The 16,638-nt window shown below is 52.8% G+C and overlaps 1 protein-coding gene across 1 annotated transcript in view; it reads right to left on the bottom strand.

Annotated features, from left to right (window-relative positions):
• Positions 1 to 1,846: 1,846 nt before the first annotated feature.
• CPXM2 (carboxypeptidase X, M14 family member 2) overlaps positions 1,847 to 16,638 on the bottom strand; it is a 136,689-nt gene continuing 121,897 nt past the window's right edge. Inside the window, exons 11-14 of the mRNA XM_039237960.1 lie at positions 15,980 to 16,277; positions 12,077 to 12,216; positions 10,083 to 10,182; positions 1,847 to 3,200 (exon numbers count right to left, since the gene is read on the bottom strand). Of these exons, the coding sequence (XP_039093891.1) occupies positions 2,947 to 3,200; positions 10,083 to 10,182; positions 12,077 to 12,216; positions 15,980 to 16,277 (792 nt within the window). The 3' untranslated portion in view covers positions 1,847 to 2,946. The remainder of the gene's footprint in view (positions 3,201 to 10,082; positions 10,183 to 12,076; positions 12,217 to 15,979; positions 16,278 to 16,638) is intronic.

Here is a 16,638-nt window from a genome sequence, read left to right as displayed (position 1 = left end):
GACACGCGAGGCTTCTCCCTGGGCCTCAGCTTTCCTAATTTCTCCAGGGGGATTGGGATAGTTTGGGGATGGAAACATATCCAGAGAAGTTGCACCGTTTTATCCACTGAGCCTAGACTCTATTTCAGAATCCTTCTTAACACAGAGCTTCAGGCAACTCCTACCAATCAATCAGAGTCGGCTTGCGAGAGGGAACCTGCTTGCCGTCCTCGGACGCCATTCATCTAGAAATATCTCTTAGCCCGAAAGACCTGTCATTCTCCCCTGCACCTCATGTGCTTCACCCTTCATTCCCAGTATCTAATTTTTCCTTGACTTTTTGTGCATTGGCTGGGATGCTTGGGCTGTGTTTATGTAGCAGGGGATAGACAAGCAGAAGAAACAGCTCCCACAGCTGGAGGAGAGGCCATCCGGGTGCTCCGAGCTCGGCTGCGGGATCAGGCTGTGGTGAGCCAGTCTCTGCGGCTTTCCGGCCAGCCCTGCTGAGGCTGGGCTTGTGGGTGGCACCTCCCTCAACCCATCAAGGCCACGGCTTTACTTTGCAGGAACAGAGAGGCTGTCAAGTTCAAGGCCACCCACCAGGTGTGGCATGGCCCAGAACCCACAGCCCACGCCTGCGAGCCCACAACTGCTGTTAGCGGGAATGTCACACACATGCAAGCTGTGTACCATAGCCAGAAGGGCACAGCGCTAGTCACTGGCAACAAGACTGAGTCATCTTGGCACCAAGCATGGGGACCTGGCTTCCGGGTCGGGCACCGCGGGGACCTGCCACATTCAGGCGGCTGATGCACTTGCAGCAGTTCGTCTTTCTGAATGGCTGCACTGGCTTATCATCTCAAAGGCTTTGTTCCTATCAGCACCTGCCCCACTGAATGCGGCCAATGTTTCCTACCACTGGCTTGATGGAGAGCTACATGGGCTAGTATGGCTATTAAAAGTGAAATTTAAATTACTGGAAATTATTTAACACTAGAAATTCCAGCCCTAGGTTGCACAAACCACACTTCAAGGGCCCAACAGCCACATGTGGCCAGTGACTATTGTGTTAGATTGCATGGAATAGAACATGTCCATCATTCCAGAAAGTTCTATTGCACAGTGCTGGTTTAGAGCCAGGGTCAGCTAGATGTGCCCCAGCCTGATGGTTCAGATCCAACTACCATGTGTTTTCATAAGTAAAGTTTTCTTTTGTATTGTTTTAGAGAGAAAGAGCACATGCAAGTGGGAGAGGCGGACAGAAGGAGAGAGAGCGAGCAAGAGAGAATCTTAAGCAGGTTCCACGTTCAGGGTGAAGCCTGATGTGGGGCTTGATTCCACCACCCTGGCATCATGACCTGAGCTCGAATAAAGAGTCGGGCACTCAACTGACTGAGCCACCCAGGCGCCCCTGTAAACAAGGTTTTGTTGAAACATACCCGTGCCCGTTCCTTTGTGTTTTATGCACGTCTGCTTTTGTGCTACCAGAGCAAAGTACTTGTGACCGAAACTGGCTGCAAAGCCTAAAATATTTACTATCTGATCCTTTACAAGGAAAGTTTGCAATCTCTGGTGTAGATTGTCAGAAAGTTGAACATGGATCTTTTCGAGAAAGAGGCTCGCTGACATCCCTAGAAGTCACTAGTGGGTCCCAAGTGTCAGAACGATTTTACCTAGGCATACGGCTCTCCTGGGAAGGAGGCAGGGAACACACAGCTGTCAGTCCCAGTTGCCAAACTTGGCGGGACCACGGGATACCCCTCCCCAGGCAGGCACCTTCTCTGGGGGGCCTGACCTCTGGGAGAGGCAGTGACGAGTGGCCCTGGCGGGGAGGGCTACAGGAATGCTCAGGAAAATCACAGGCTGGAAGGATCTCACCATTTGCTTGCTTTATTTTTCTTTCTTCCCAGGTCAGTGAGGCAGCAACATCAAGAAAAAGTAGACAAACTGTGTTCTCGCATGGTAATCCAATAACCCCTCCCAAACCAAGAATTCTCAGATAATTCTAAGAGCCTTTCATCACTCTTGGCCTGATTTGAAGGTCTGGCATCCCACACATCAAAAATAACTCCCTTGGTGATGTTAAGCCAACTTCTGAGCGCTCATTTCCGTGAAGGGAGGAGCAGCCTAGGCAGAGAGAGGGCTGCAAATCGTCAGCTGCCTCCCGGCCCTTCTCAAGTCCCTGCAGATCAAAGCGGGGGCCAGGCTCGATGATGGGCTCCCTCCTGTTCCCCCCTCCCGCCCAGGCAGCCCCCAGGGCTGCTGGATCAGCAGGGAGTCTGGGGAGGGGGTGTCTCTGGGGACCCTGCCAATGAGCCCCACTGCACTCCAGCTACCGACCAATCACTGGTGGCCTATTCAGCCTTTCTCTCCTTTTATAAACAGTCCTCTGTTGCAAGGGAAACTAAGTTGATTCTAGAGGCTCACTGATGCTCACTTGGAAATGTATCTATTGTCCACAGAGTGTGGAATTCATCTGCAGCAGCTTGGAATGCTAGAGAGGGTGGATTCTCTCGGGGTGCCCGGAAGCATCTCACAGGGTAACTTCGGGGACAGCAGGGCCCCACAAGGCTGCTCAGACTGCAGCCAAGCAAAATGCAAATGCATGTGGGAGTCTTGCTGTCATGCCAGCAGGAGAAGCCTGGGCTTCCCCTCCTGTGAAGCCAGGAGACCCCCAGCAGGCAGGAACCCCTTTCTGTCTCTGATTCCCAGGTTGGGTTGCTGAAATCTCACTCCTACCAGCCTTGCTCTGCTGATCTGTCTGAGTTATTTGGAAAAATGGAACAAAGGGGAAAAAAATATCCTAAGCTCTCAAGCCCTCCCCTTGGGACCAGCCTTGCCAGGCACGCATTCTCCCAGACATTTTTGAATTACAGAGAAAACAATGGGGAGTGAGTCCTCTATAGAGCTACAACTGGGGGTGGTTTAATTTGCAAGGGTCCGGGACAGGTCTCAAGTGTTGGCAGGTCACCCACGCTGCCGTCTCTTCCGCCCTCGCAGCTTCAGCCGCCTGGCTGGCAGGCTGACCGGCTGCTTCCCAAACTTTTCCATGATCTCCCTGATCCTGGCCAGGTTGGTTTTGCTGAGCGTGAAGTCACACCGTGTGGCCCCCATGTCGTAGCCGACCATGCAGGTCTTGGTGGATGAGGTGAAGCCTTCCGCCTTGGCTGTGACCACGTACTCCCCGGGATTCAGGAGGCGCCAGTAATCCCCATCGCTGGCTGTGGAAAGAAAGCAGGGAGTTCAGAGGTTTTCTTCTTTTTTTTTTTTTTTTTAATTTTTTTTTAATGTTTTATTTATTTTTAGGAGAGAGAGAGAGACAGCACGAGCAGGGGAGGGTCAGAGAGAGAGGGAGTCACAGGCTGAAACAGGCTCCAGGCTCTGAGCTGGCAGTCAGCACAGAGCCCGATGCGGGGCTCGAACCCACGAACCACGAGATCATGACCTAAGCGAAAGTCGGACACCCAACCGACTAAGCCACCCAGGCGCCCCTCAGAGGTTTTCTTCTAATACAGCCACCACCAGTCTGTTACTCCGGGACCAGCCTCCCGGCCGGAGAGACACTCAGGGGCAGGCGGTGTGGAATTCGAGCCCCTGTGGATAGACACTCTTAATGCATTTTGGAAGCCGAGCTGTTTTCCTCCTTGGAAGCCACCTTAATGGTTTTAACAGGCAAGGGTTCAAGGTGTGGGCTCCCCGCAGTGTGAACACACTTGAGCAGAGACGGAGAGATGATCACTCACGCTCCGTCCTCCGTGACGATATACGCCGTTCATTATGAACTTGAGCTTCCAAGTGGTGTGCCCTCGCCACAAAATGCCATCTTGAAAAGCCATCAGCACCTGGCTTCCTGGCCTCCCTTAGCATGGCTATAAATACAGAAGAGGAATTCTTTTGAGGGGTGGGAGCCTTCACTTTTGAAAAGAGAAATAAAGGACTAGAGGGGCCCAGGGCCAAATGACCTGGGAGGAGGCCTGATGTCTGCCCCCCATTCCATGGTCCCCATTCCGTGGCCCCCATTCTGTGGCCCCCACTCCGTGGCCCCCAGGGGCCAAGAGAAACCTCAGGCTGCAGGAGCAGTGACACCTCTGCCTCCCCAAGGACACTGCTGGTCAGCCATCCAATAAGCACATAACGGGACCCGTGTCCTGGCTCCAGGCTACATCTCTGTTGCATAGAGGGGTTCCAGGCCCAGGCTCTCTTCCCCAGGAGCCTACAACCTGCCGAGGACACACAGACCCCTGACACACAGGAGGCTTCAGGGCGTGGCTAGCCAGTGACCCCGTGGAGGACGTGGTACCCAGAAGGTCGAGGCAGTGATGGCTCCCTTTGCTACTTGAGTAACTGATGCCCAGGGAGGCGTAATGTCCTACACAAGGTCGCACAGCTAGTCATCGGCAGACAGGTCGGCTCTCTCTCACAGAAGCCTGAGTGTCCCACCTGCTCTAAAGCTTCGGGGCCAGGAGAGGAAGAGGAAAGGTGCGAAGGAGGCCCTGGGTGGGGCTCACGTGTCTACACGAGCCCTGAAGTCTTCTAAGGGACGAGAAAACCCTATGTGTGTGTGTGTGAATATGTATCTCCCCCAAACACACATAACACTCTGAGCATCAGGTTTACCTTATAGTCTTTTCACCTGAGACACCCCCATGCATAAGTGAGCTCATGAGAACCCCAAATGCGGGGAAAAATGAACCCTGTGGGCAGTTGTCTCCCGCACGTCTGTACAGCCCGCTAACTGGTAACCAGGACTCAGCGGGAGAGGCCGGGGTACACACAACACAGGTGGCTTTCTCGGCGCTGCACCCTGTGTCTTCCTTTGGTGAAAATGCAGGCTTTTCAACCAAATAAAAGGCCGTGTGATGCTTTCCACGAGGCAAGAGCGTCAAGCGTTCGTTGCCCTGCAGTGGGACGGCCTGAGCACACAGGGCCAGTCACCCCTTGGGACATCGCTCTGGGGTCCCACAGCTCCTGGACAAACCTGAACGCGCCACCCCCTTCACGCTTCGCACCTGTCCCACCAGATGGCGCGTCCTCGAGTGTGAGGCTCGGCCCTGTGCTAAGCCGTCGGCGCCTTACGAGCCTGCGACTCACTCATCAACACTTAGAGTGTGTTTTGTTTCGCACGGTGTGCTCTCCGTTAATGCCTGTTGGAGGGAGTGTGGTGCTGAGACACACACACACGGAACGGAATGTCTTATTAACACGTGCAGTTGAACTTCCTAAGTCAGTCCCAACGCCTGTGGGTGCTTCTTCCCCCACAATGTGTTAAGGCCAAGAGCTGGCCACCCAAAAAGGCTGTCTGATCTGCTAGAGGCCTCTGGACGTGAGAGCCCTCAGTGTGCACCATCTCCAGAGTCCTGAGAGGTCATGCTGAAACACTCCAGGGGAGGGGGCAGGGTCCTCGCCAAGGGAGGTGCTCACTGAGCAGAGGAGGGGGAAAAACATAATAAATGCTGATCGGCACTGCCATGTGTATAGAAGGTTTATAAGAAGTGATTCTCCTTCTTCCTCGAAAGCAGAGGGCTCCCTCCAGACCCCCGCCCCAGTCATCCTTCACATGGTGGAGGCCTCCTTCTTAGCATGTCATGGTGCCCTGTCCTTGAACCTGTGTGTTGAGCCCGGTCACGTGGGCAGCCCACCCTTGCATCCCCAGTTCTCGTCCTGCCCATCCACCTTCCGCATTCCTGCATCCCAGCCACTCAGAACACCTCACACTGGTTCCCAGCACGGGCCACACATCTTACACCTCAGGGCCTTTGCACATGCTGCTCCCCCAACTCCTGTGCTCTTCCACCCTTTGAGAACTGAGGCCTTGAGATTTTTTTTAAATGCCCAAAGTTTGTTTCTTAATAATAAAGCCAACTTTTTGTAATTTAAAAGCAAAGAGTTCTGTTCCATGTGCCTAGGGAATGAGTCTTCCAAGAAAATCCCCACCAGGTCCTCACAGACCACTCTCCAAACTCCAGGGTTTGGTCTTTAACTCTTGATTCTCAACCTCTGTAATTACTTGTGCTCATTCTCTCAGGGAGGGAACGTTCCTTGGCTTTCCTACCAGTTTCCTATACATCCTCCAAATTCTTTCTTGGCTATCATCATGGTCTGCAATTAACTTTAAAATTTCCTTTACAACTACTTGTATGTTTCTCCCCCTCTAGAATGTATCCTCTTTGAGGTGGGGGGCATATCCATCTTGGTTACACAGTATCTCCCGGCCAGCACACAGGAGGTGCTCAATAGGATACATTAAAAATGAAACCATCGGGAATCGGTTTGAATTCACAGAATCAGAATGAGGTGGGCCTGGCTCTGTGATCTGCAAGTTTCCGTTTCAGAAACATGAAGAGGCCTGATGCTCTCATCTGCCTGGCAATGTGCCCTCTCCCCGCAGGAGTCTGCTGGTCGGCTTCCCCCACACTTATCCCCAGGGCTCTTGTTATCTCCTTCCACCCGACCCCCGGTGAAGTCGAGAATCATCCACCTTGTGAAATCCAGCGGTCAGCGTGTTAGGTCACTACGCCCCTGGGCGATCAGGTCCGTGGTCAAGGGTGAGTGTTCTGTGGAATTACAGGGGACGTAGCTGGCGTCACTCAGCAGGGTGGACACAAGGAACAGCCCAGGCACTGATACATGTCCACTTGTCAGCAGGTCAGGTTAGTGTCCGCACTCACGGGGTTTTCTGAGCCAGGGGTTTGGCCCACACCCTTCTGTGCATTTGGAAAGCATTCTTACTAGTGCCCCTCTCTGTGGAATTCAATTCCTCTGTTCGGTTTATGCAAAATCCCTCCTAAAATAAAACTCATCAGGTCACAGTAGCCTCGGAGAGAAATCAAGGCAAATGCAGATCTTATGCCGAACACTGAAAGAGGCTGAAACAAATATGGTGAAGGGCTATGTGTGAAGTGTGAGAAGTATGAGTTTATCTATCATGAGAAGACGCTGAGAAATCTTTTTAGGGGGGAGATAAAGGGAGAGGGTAGTCGCCACCCATCGGCTCATCAAAACCACCTCCGTGATTCCAGGGGCCTGAGGTTCGAGCTCCTTACGCACAGCACTCTCTTCCCGCTTGCGGGGCCCCAGGGACTCTTTGTCTCCAACTCCACTTAAAACCCTCATGTTTTCTCACATTGCGTACAAAGCACTAATTGTCCCAGGAATGTTCTAGGCTCTTTTATGAATCATTCTTCCACAGGAGCTTGTTAGCAATGTTTAAAACACAGTCCCTTCTGTTCCTAACGATCTCCAGCACCTCGCCTATATCCGGCCCATCACAAGTTCGGAATCTGCGTTTGCAGAATGCACGAATGAGTACGTGAATGAACGAAGGAACCAGTGGGTGCCCGTGAGGGGCTGCGATGTACCAAATGCCATGCTGTGCGGTGTGAAACCTCATGGGCGGGGCTGTAAGATCCTCAAGCATAAGCGGGAGAGTTTCACAAAATGGGAAGAGAGTCATGGCATCACACAACGCGGCATTCCAGCTCCATTGCACCCCTTGAAACTGCAATTGGCTCTCTGTGCCCAGTACATCGGCAGGGAGCCTGGTACTTGAGAGCACATGGGCGAAGACTGAATCCCCGCCGATGCCGTCCTAAGGTCCCAGAGGCTTCGTTTCCTCACAGGTCAAACGGGATCATTTGTTGGAAGGACAGGGTCTGTCAAGGCAGGTGAATGGTTGTGGAGAAAAGTCTCCTGTCCACTCGGGAGGAACAGCATGGGGTCAGGGGCACCGCGTTCACACCCTCAAGCCCCTGGCTCAAATCCCAGCTCTGCCCTTCCCTGTGCACTCCCAGAAACACCATGTCACATCCATTCATTCACTCAAACTCATCCCTTCATTCACTCATTCAACACATAAATATCAAACACCTACTGAGTGCCAGGCACTGTGCCTGCACTTCACTGAGGCACCAAAGGGCCCAAGAACCCTGGTCTGGAGCAAGCGGTGGGGGGAGGGGTCAGGAGCACAACAGGCACCCGAGGTGCGGGCTTCACCTGCAGGGGGTCAGAGGCCAGCGCTGGAGGCTAAGGGAGGGGAAAACTGGAGGCTGAGAGGGATCAGCCGGCGGTGGGGGCAGGTGCGTGGGGTTAGGAAACGTGGCCACCACGGTGGGTCTCGTGGACATGGCGACATCTGAGCCGTGACCCGAAGGGGACGAGGAAGGAATGGAGGGATTCTTGGGGGAAGGAGGTTCCGGCAGCAGGAGGAACTGGAGCGAGGACCCCGACGTGGGGCCGGAGTCCTCGAGGAAGGAGCCGGCCGGGGCTCCCGAGGGCACGAGCACAGGGCTGCGATGGCTCCCGTTTGACCAAAATGGAGACTCACAATTTTCACTTTTTCATGGCGACAGTCCTGGACAAACCAAGAGAGCCGGTCACCCCGGAAGAAGAGGTTTGGGAGGTAACCAGGAGCCTAATCCTGTGTGGCCACACGGGCACCCTGAGGACTTTGGGGTGCCCCTGCGGGGCTTGACAAAGGGGTGACATGACCCAGTTAGCTGATAACTAGCTCACTCTGGCTGTGGGGCGACGAGGGCGGACATAGGAGAAGCCTGCCGGGTACCACAGTGACCCCAGCAGGTGCCGCGGGCTAGCAGCTACGGAGGTGAGTGGGCAGCGAACCTGCCTCCATGTGCTGAGAGAGTGGGGGCCATGGGGCGGACCCCGGCTGAGCATCTGTTCCTCATCTGCACCTTGTGTACCATCCCAGCGCTCATAGGCTTCACGGGTGGTAACACATGCGGGACACGGGAGGGAGATAAACTTGACCCGGTTTCCCTGGGATTGCCCCCCGTTTTCAATCTGAAGTCGTACAGCCCGAGAAGCAGCCCCAGGCCCAGGAAAATCGAGACAACTGGCCAGCCCAGCACAGTGTAAGCTCCTGAACCCACAGGGACAGGTCAGGCCACACCAGACACTGGCTGAGTCGGCTTCATATCCTGTCTTCCCCAGTCATTCCAGTGCGTCCGAGGGCTGAACAGGTCTTTCTCAGGGCAATCACCATCTCCCCTGTCCTGCTGCTGAGTCTGTCCTCCCTGCCCGGGGGGGACCCGTGGGAGGTGAATGATGGCCCCTGGAAGGGTCCACATCCTACTACCCAGATCCTAACCCAGACTCTGTGAACGTGACCTTATTTGGGAAAAGGATCTTTGCAGATATAACTAAGGATCTCCAGATGAGAGCACGGTGGATGGCCTAGGCGGGCCCTAAATCCAGTGATGGGTGTTCTTATAAGAGACAGAGAGGAGGGGACACAGGAGAAGGCCATGGAAGATGGAGGTAGAGACTAGAGTGATGGGGCCAAGGAAGCACCTAGTGCCACCAGAAGCCACAAGAGCCACAGAATGGTCTCCCTAGAGGCTCCAGAGGGAGGATGGCCCTGTCCACACCACTGATTTCACACCTCCGGCCACCATGACTGTGAGGGAATAAATCTCTGAGTTTTCGAATTTGTGGTCATTTGTCACCGCACCTGCCACAGACAAACACAGGGCCCCGTCCCGAAGCCGTGCTCACTGCCTCTGACACCAAAGCAGAGCACATCTGCCCACACTATGCTGCAGCGATCCCCGGAGCCTCCCCAGCAGACGAAAACCTCTGTGCGCAGGGGTGAGCCTTCTCCGCCAGAGCCCCTGCACACCACCTGAGTCAGGCTTCCAGCCACTTGCGTTCCCTGTGCACCTGCCATTACATCACGCTGCACACGCCACCCATCAAAGTCAAGGTCACGGTTTCCTCACATCCTCCCGAACACACTGAGCGCCAGCCTAGGTGACGACAGCCCTGGGCACAAGGGAGGGATGAGTGGGATTCACAGCAGCAGGGGATGTGCCTGGGCTGGGGGTCAGACACCTGCACCCAGGCCGCACCCACCGGTGGGTCCTTTAACCTCCCTGGGCATCTGGGAGGGAGATGAGGGAGACAGCAGAAAGCACAGGCTGAGCACCTTGCTCTCCAGGGTCTCCACGGTAAGTCTGAGGAAGGAGACAACAATTCAGCTCTCCGTAAAAAGCTTCTGGCACGCAATGTGTGATGCTAACCCAAGTAAAATGCTTCAAGGAAACATCTTTCCTACCGAGAGACGGTTAACCCACACTCGCAGTTACCTGTTCGGATGTCATGGTTAACACCTTCCACAGAGATAACGGCATTCGGAATTCCTTTTCCGTGGACGTCCCTCACCATGCCTTTGATGCCACGATGGACCTGCTCAGAAACACAACAGGGTAAGCTCACGACTCGCTCGACCTGACATGCACAGTGCAGAAGGCTGTAAGCCAAATGCCAGCCCGGTGCCCCCAGGAAGCCTCCTGAAGCCGCATCTAGCTCAAAAGCTCCCTGGCTATGCATGGATTTGGTGTGTAAATTTCTGTATTCCTTTTGGGTCTGTGTACTGGGAAGTCTTCCCCTGAAGTTCAAATATTCCAGAGGCTTAGAAAATTTCAGGGCCCTAAAGCATTCATAAAAATCACACCCAGTAAAAATGGAATTTAATTTTTTATAGGCCCATGTATTTGGAATTTCCTAAACTATAATGACTTAATACATAGACCCAATGACATAAGAGTCAGAGAGGAAAGAAAAGAGCCAAGGGCGCTCCTATAAACTACAAGTCAGTCCAATGGGCCTTTCTGCTGGTAACTCTGACACTTGTGCCTCAGTTTCTGCATCTGTAGAATGACGTGACACTCTAAGCTGGCATACCATCATTTCTAATGACACTTTTTATACATATTACCATGCCTAGGCATTTTATCCACAGCGGGCACCTTGGCTACACGGGATTACTTTAGAATGCGTGAGCCTTCTCTCTTTTCATAGATGAAATAAGAAGGAGCCTTCCCTCACAAAATTCCAGGGTGCTCGCAGAGAGTGCTCACAGCTTTGCAAGACAGAACAGGCTCACACCCGCTGTGCCAGGCACCGGGGGGGAGGGGAGGGGGTGCTGCACGGAGTCTCCGGGTCCCTGGTGGGGTAGCTGGGATGCTAGGTTCCAGTGCCGATCTCTGCTGCCTGCCTGCATGGAGGTGCGGGTCCCAGGAAGCTGGCAGCTTGAGCCACTGCCTAAAATTTTTGTCCAATGCATCTACAACACCCCACGGAAGGGGCAGCCTCCGTGTGCAATCTTGCGAGGCTCAGGACCATACTTCCAAATGGACAGGAATCATGGTACAGTCACAGAACGGAGGCCCAATGTTCGTTTTTGTTTATTCTTCTTGTTCCCAGTTAGTCTGTTCCTTAGCGGGGTGTGTATGTTTGTGGATTCATCATAGTACCAAACTCGAATCGGTTTACTCAGAGCTGTAAGGTGGGCGTGTCCTTATGAGCAGGAGGAAGGGAAGGTGCATGAGTTTCCCAGCGTGCTCAGCGGGGCTTCCTCACCAGCCACAAGCAGAACCCCGGTAGGTGCATGTGACACCCACCCCGTCACCTGCAGCAGGTGTGATGGGCACAGCCGTGTTCCCCCCAATTCCTGTGTTCAAGTCCTTACTCCCAGGACCTTGGGATGTGACTGTATTTAGAGACAGTGTCTTTAGTGATATGATGAAGTTAAGATGAGGCCCCTGGGGAGGCTCTGGCCCAAGCTGCTTCCCTTCTAGGAAGAGGAAATGTGGGCACGTAGAGACACCAGGAGTGTGTGTGCATGGAGGAAAGACCGTGTGAGGAAACAGGGAAAAGACGGCCACCTGCCCACCAAGGAGAGCCCTCGGAATGAAACCAACCTGCCGACACCTTGATCTTGGACTTGCAGGCTCCAGAACTATAATTTCTTAAGCCCCTGTGTGCCTATGCTTTTATGCAGCCCCAGCAAACTAACACAAGGGGCCCGGGCATGCTGGCTTGGACACGTGTCACCCCTCCCTACAGGGCAGCATCCAGTCACACTCACCATGACCCAGTGCAAGCAATCAACATGGCCCCACAGCTCACCTCATGGGGCCGAATCAAGTGCACATGGACGATGGTCCCCGCCAGCACTGTTCGTGGCTGGCCTGGCATGACAGCCAGCATCTGAAGCACAAACCGGGTCCCCGACTTTCAGCCCCCTAATCAGCCCCCGTCCTTAGCCAGCCCCACCACAGCGTGTCTCATGCCATACCTGCTCCATGAACACGATTAAGGATTCCCGATTATTCTCCCACTCCTCAGGCAGCTCGCTCTCGTGCGGGTACTTGTCACAGCCCACGTAGATGGACAGCTCGAAGCAGTTTGTGTGAAGGTAGCTGAAGTCGTTGAGACCTGCCAAGCCAACCGGACACCACTGTCACTGAACGGGCCTCCAAGTGGCAGGAGGGAGACAGTGAGAATGTTCAGGAATGGGGCTCAGAAGACTTCATGAGAGCAGGGAGGTACCAAGTATCCACTAGAGACTACAGACTGATTACAGCAACTGTGAGGGGAGGGGGCAGCCGGATGGTCTGTGGGGAAGACAGGCACAGACAGGAACGTCTCTGACAAAAGACTAAAATTCTGTTTAGTTAACTCATAATTTAAATAGTTTAAGATACTATTTTTATTTTTTGAATGTTTTTATTTATTTATTTTGAGAGAGAGAGCTCACACGAGAACACATACATACATGCTGATGAGGAGAGAGAGAAAGAATGAGAGAGAGAGAGAGAAAGAGAGAGAATCCCAAGCAGGCTCCACACTCAGCACAGAGCCCAATGTGGGGCTTGATCTCATGACTGTGAGGTCATGATCTGAGCTGAAATCAAGAGTTGGACACTTAACCAACTGAGCTCCCTCAAGTGCCCCACAATATACTTTTTAAGAATAAAGTTATCATGCATTAACAGTACGGGTTCTAAGTGTTTAAGTTTCTCTCTACAGTTAGGCTGCGTTCTGGAACCGTTCTCCTCTGTAACTCACACTTACAGCTATCTCTACCACCCTTTGCTCAGTGCCACCCCTAAGCCAGGACCCATGGTTAGCGCTCTGAGTCTGCTGGCCACAAGCAGAGAGGGAGACAGCACAGCACGACTTTACAAGAAGAAAACTGAGTGAGAGACCAGCTAAGAAATGAATCCAGGACCACGTGTCTGGAAAGAGCCAGAGTCAGGCTTTGAACATAGTTCTGTGTGATGCCAAGACCCTGCTCTTAGAATGTACTGCCTGTATTTGAAACAAGCATCTTTAAAGACGTGATGAAGTTCAGATGCGGTCATTAGACCTCCAGAGCTTGGCCAGAGGGGGCTGGAAAACACACTCACGCCCTGAGCCCAACCGCAGATGCGTCTTGCGACTCATTCACTCGAACCCAAAGTATGGAGTCACAGGAGGGCACAGCAGGCCCGACGAACTCCACATCCGCTGGTCAGCACAAGTAGGGCACGCTGTGATGGCTGGGTGCCTCTGTGCACATAACATTTTCATTATTCCCAACCTCTGAGGGCTTGTTGGGATGAGAATGAACCAGTGCCACATATGAAACTCTGGAGTGTGCCTGCCACCTTGCAATGTGCCTTCAAAGCCCTCGAAGTGCCAGGGTACTCGGTGATGCTGAACAGCCAGAAGGGTGGAAAAGTTTGATCCAGGCTACCTTTGCTACTGACTTCTGGCCTGTGAGCTGAGAATACTCCTTGAAGAATGGCTTCGAAAGCAAAACGTGTGGGCAAGGAGCCAGGGCACGACCCCAACAGTCCCCACAAACCTCATGACCCTGCTGGACAGGCAAGATGTAGTCTCCGCCTAGAACCCTACTGTCAGGGCTTCTACATGGAGCACGGAGATGCCCATATTCCACAAGCCCCCGTGTGTCTGTCACTAACTCAACACGTGCTTCCCTGTGGAGTAGGGGGCGCGAGATGGTGGCCCAGTAACAAAGGGCATCTGACATCACTCTGGAGCTGAAACACACACACTACAAATGTGTGTTCTGAGCTTTACTGAAGCCTGCTCTCCGCCGCCGCCTCGTCTCCATTAACTAACGCCTGTCAGTCACTGCTAATGAGTGAGCAAGATCCGAACAAAAAGATGGAGCGGAGGTGGAGGGGGAGGGAAGGAAATTAGAAGTCACATTTCATTAATCTTCAACGGGATGAATCTGCATGCTTCCTCACCCCGCCAGGAAGCAGGAGGAAGGCTCGAGCCACCACCTGGCTCGCACAGAAGTCCCTGAAATAATGGAAAATAGAATTGATAGGAAAAGAGCAATGCTGCCTATGTGATTTGGTGGTAGCCGGCTTTTAAAAACGTGACAATTGACCTGGTGCTGACAAATCCGGCTGGGTCCATACCCAGTTTAGACACCGCAGCCACAAAAAATAAACAGAATCTTCACATAAAGATTATTGTAGGTTTCTGGGACAAGAATTTAAAGTGCTAGAATGGCTTGTGGCCACGAGAAAGTTATCTTGATCGACAGGGATCTGCATTTATTTACTACTTATTTTGTGCAGGGCAAAACTATGATGGAGGTGAATAAAATACCTCCTTGGGGCAGGTAACCAAGGAAAAAATGGCAAGATTTCTGTACCTGTTAAAAAATGGCCACAGGAAAAAATATATTTACTACTTTAAAATGTTTCTTTTCCCAAGCACAGACATGTACCTGAAAAGTATGTGAAGGTGGATACGGGAAAGGGTCACCGGTGCGTGCTTCTGATCGACCAGACAGAGAACACACCCACACCCACACTCACACCAGCCCCCTATGTGAGCCTCACAACAGTCCCAAAGGGCTTATCGTCTTTATCCTTCATCGTGCCCATTTCACAAAAGGAAAATTCGGGGATCAGAGAGGGAAAGTAACTTGTCCAGGGTCACACGGCACCTGAGTGCTGAAATGGAATTTGAATCCAGGATTCAAATATTTTTCAAATTCATTGCTGGTTTGAGCAACTCCCCCACCCCCCGGAAAGTCAAGAAAATAAGCAACGAGCATTATGCTTGGGGTCCTGCCATCCCAAAGCTGAGGGACATTAGGGAATGTGACATCCTCATCCTTCCTCATTTGGGAGCCTTGGGCTGGGGCAGCCGGGACACAGCAAAGAAAGCTTATCCTGAAACTGTGACCATGCGTCCTCTGTGGCTGCTGTGAAGGAATTCCTGAAGTCCCTGCTGGAACCTTCTCTGGTCCTGCACGGATGCCAGGGACAATACCACCTATTCCCAAATTGTATGCAGTCAGGCTTCCACCAAATGCCCTGCTCTGCCTGGGAGGCTGGTCCACTGACTCCGGCAGACAGGAGATTCGTGAAACAGTGATCACACCATGTCGGGCCTCAGGATACACCTGCAGCTTGAAGTCACTTTGCCCCTGAGTGTGAGATCAATGTCCAGCCCCTCCTGGGACTTACCGAATGGGTCGTCCCGCTAACGTGAACAGCTCTGGGTGAAAACACACTGGCTCCAGTACCAACCCCAGCATGCTGCCTGTCCCTTGGCTGGGTCTGCTTTTCAGTCTGATACTTCTTCCAAGTCCTCATTCCCTCATCTCTGACCCCCTACAGAATCTTAAGTGCTCAATGGCTAAGAGCAGGCCACAGGGCCAAACTGAGCCAGCTCTGCCCACTTTCTGAGAGGTCCCTGCTAGTCTCCAGGCCCCAGTTGTCTCATTCATAAAACGGTGGGTAGGGGTGCCTGGGTGGCTCAGTCGGTTAAGCGTCTGACTTTGGCTCAGGTCATGATCTCACGGTTTATGAATTCAAGCCCTTCACTGGGCTCTGTGCTGACGGATCAGAGCCTGGAGCCTGCTTCTAATTCTGTGTCGCCCTCTCTCTCTGCCCCTCCCCTGCACACACACTGTCTCTTTCTCTCTCTCTCTCTCAAAAATAAAATAAACATTAAAATTTTTTTAAAAAATGGGGAGTAGCCACAACCCCCCAAGACTGTCAGAAGGATTAAGGGGGAGTCTATGTAGAGTGCCTGCACCCTGTAAACGGTGGACCATGGTCACATGGCAAGTGATAAGGGGGGGCTGGGAGGAGATGGCCCATGGGTCCCTCCCTGTCCATCATCATTTGGCTCCATGATGACAGCAGGGCCACCAGAGACTTACTTCCGGCAACAGTGTGCCAGGAGGCCCCGTTGACAGTCCCGTCCTCTTTCTGGAAATCTTCCGTGTGGCACACCCTCCTCCTGGCGTCGGTCATGAGGCGGTGCGTGGAGGCGTATGAGTAGGCCAGCCAGCGGAACACGTGGTCGTCGGGCGTGGGGCTGTGTTCCTGCGTCTTCCACAGGGACCTCACCATGTCGTAGGGGTACGCCACCACCAGCTCACCTCCCTGCAGGTTCCCGCCCAGCACGAAGGGAATCTTCTCCATCCAGGCTATGACGGCCCTGGTCTCCACCGCCACCTGGGAACACCGCGGATTTAAACGTGCTTCGAAAGAGGAAGTGGGAAGGAAACTGCCTCCGCTCCCTACTTTCCAAACAGGGATACAGTTGAAAGAGCTGTATACTTTTAGCAAGATGTAGTATTTCAAAAATCTGTCCTGGGAAAACTGGACATTGTGGATATCATGAATAAAAAAAAAAAAGAGGAGAGAAATGTAGGGAGGTTTCTTTTGGTAGGGATATTCATGTTAATGCACAGAGGGAAAGACACAGTTAGATGATTAATTCCTGGCAACTCCAGTGAGTTAATGGGCCAGGCAAGTTCATCCATGGCCACAAAGCACAGAGGAGGAGAGAAAACCAATATAGCGTGTCTCCCGA

This window comes from Hyaena hyaena, unplaced genomic scaffold (assembly GCF_003009895.1).
Source record: "Hyaena hyaena isolate Hyena2069 unplaced genomic scaffold, ASM300989v1 scaffold_129, whole genome shotgun sequence".
NCBI classification, from domain to species: Eukaryota; Metazoa; Chordata; class Mammalia; order Carnivora; family Hyaenidae; genus Hyaena; species Hyaena hyaena.
Note: the sequence above shows the minus strand (reverse complement) of the source record. Positions and strands in the feature narration are given on the sequence as shown.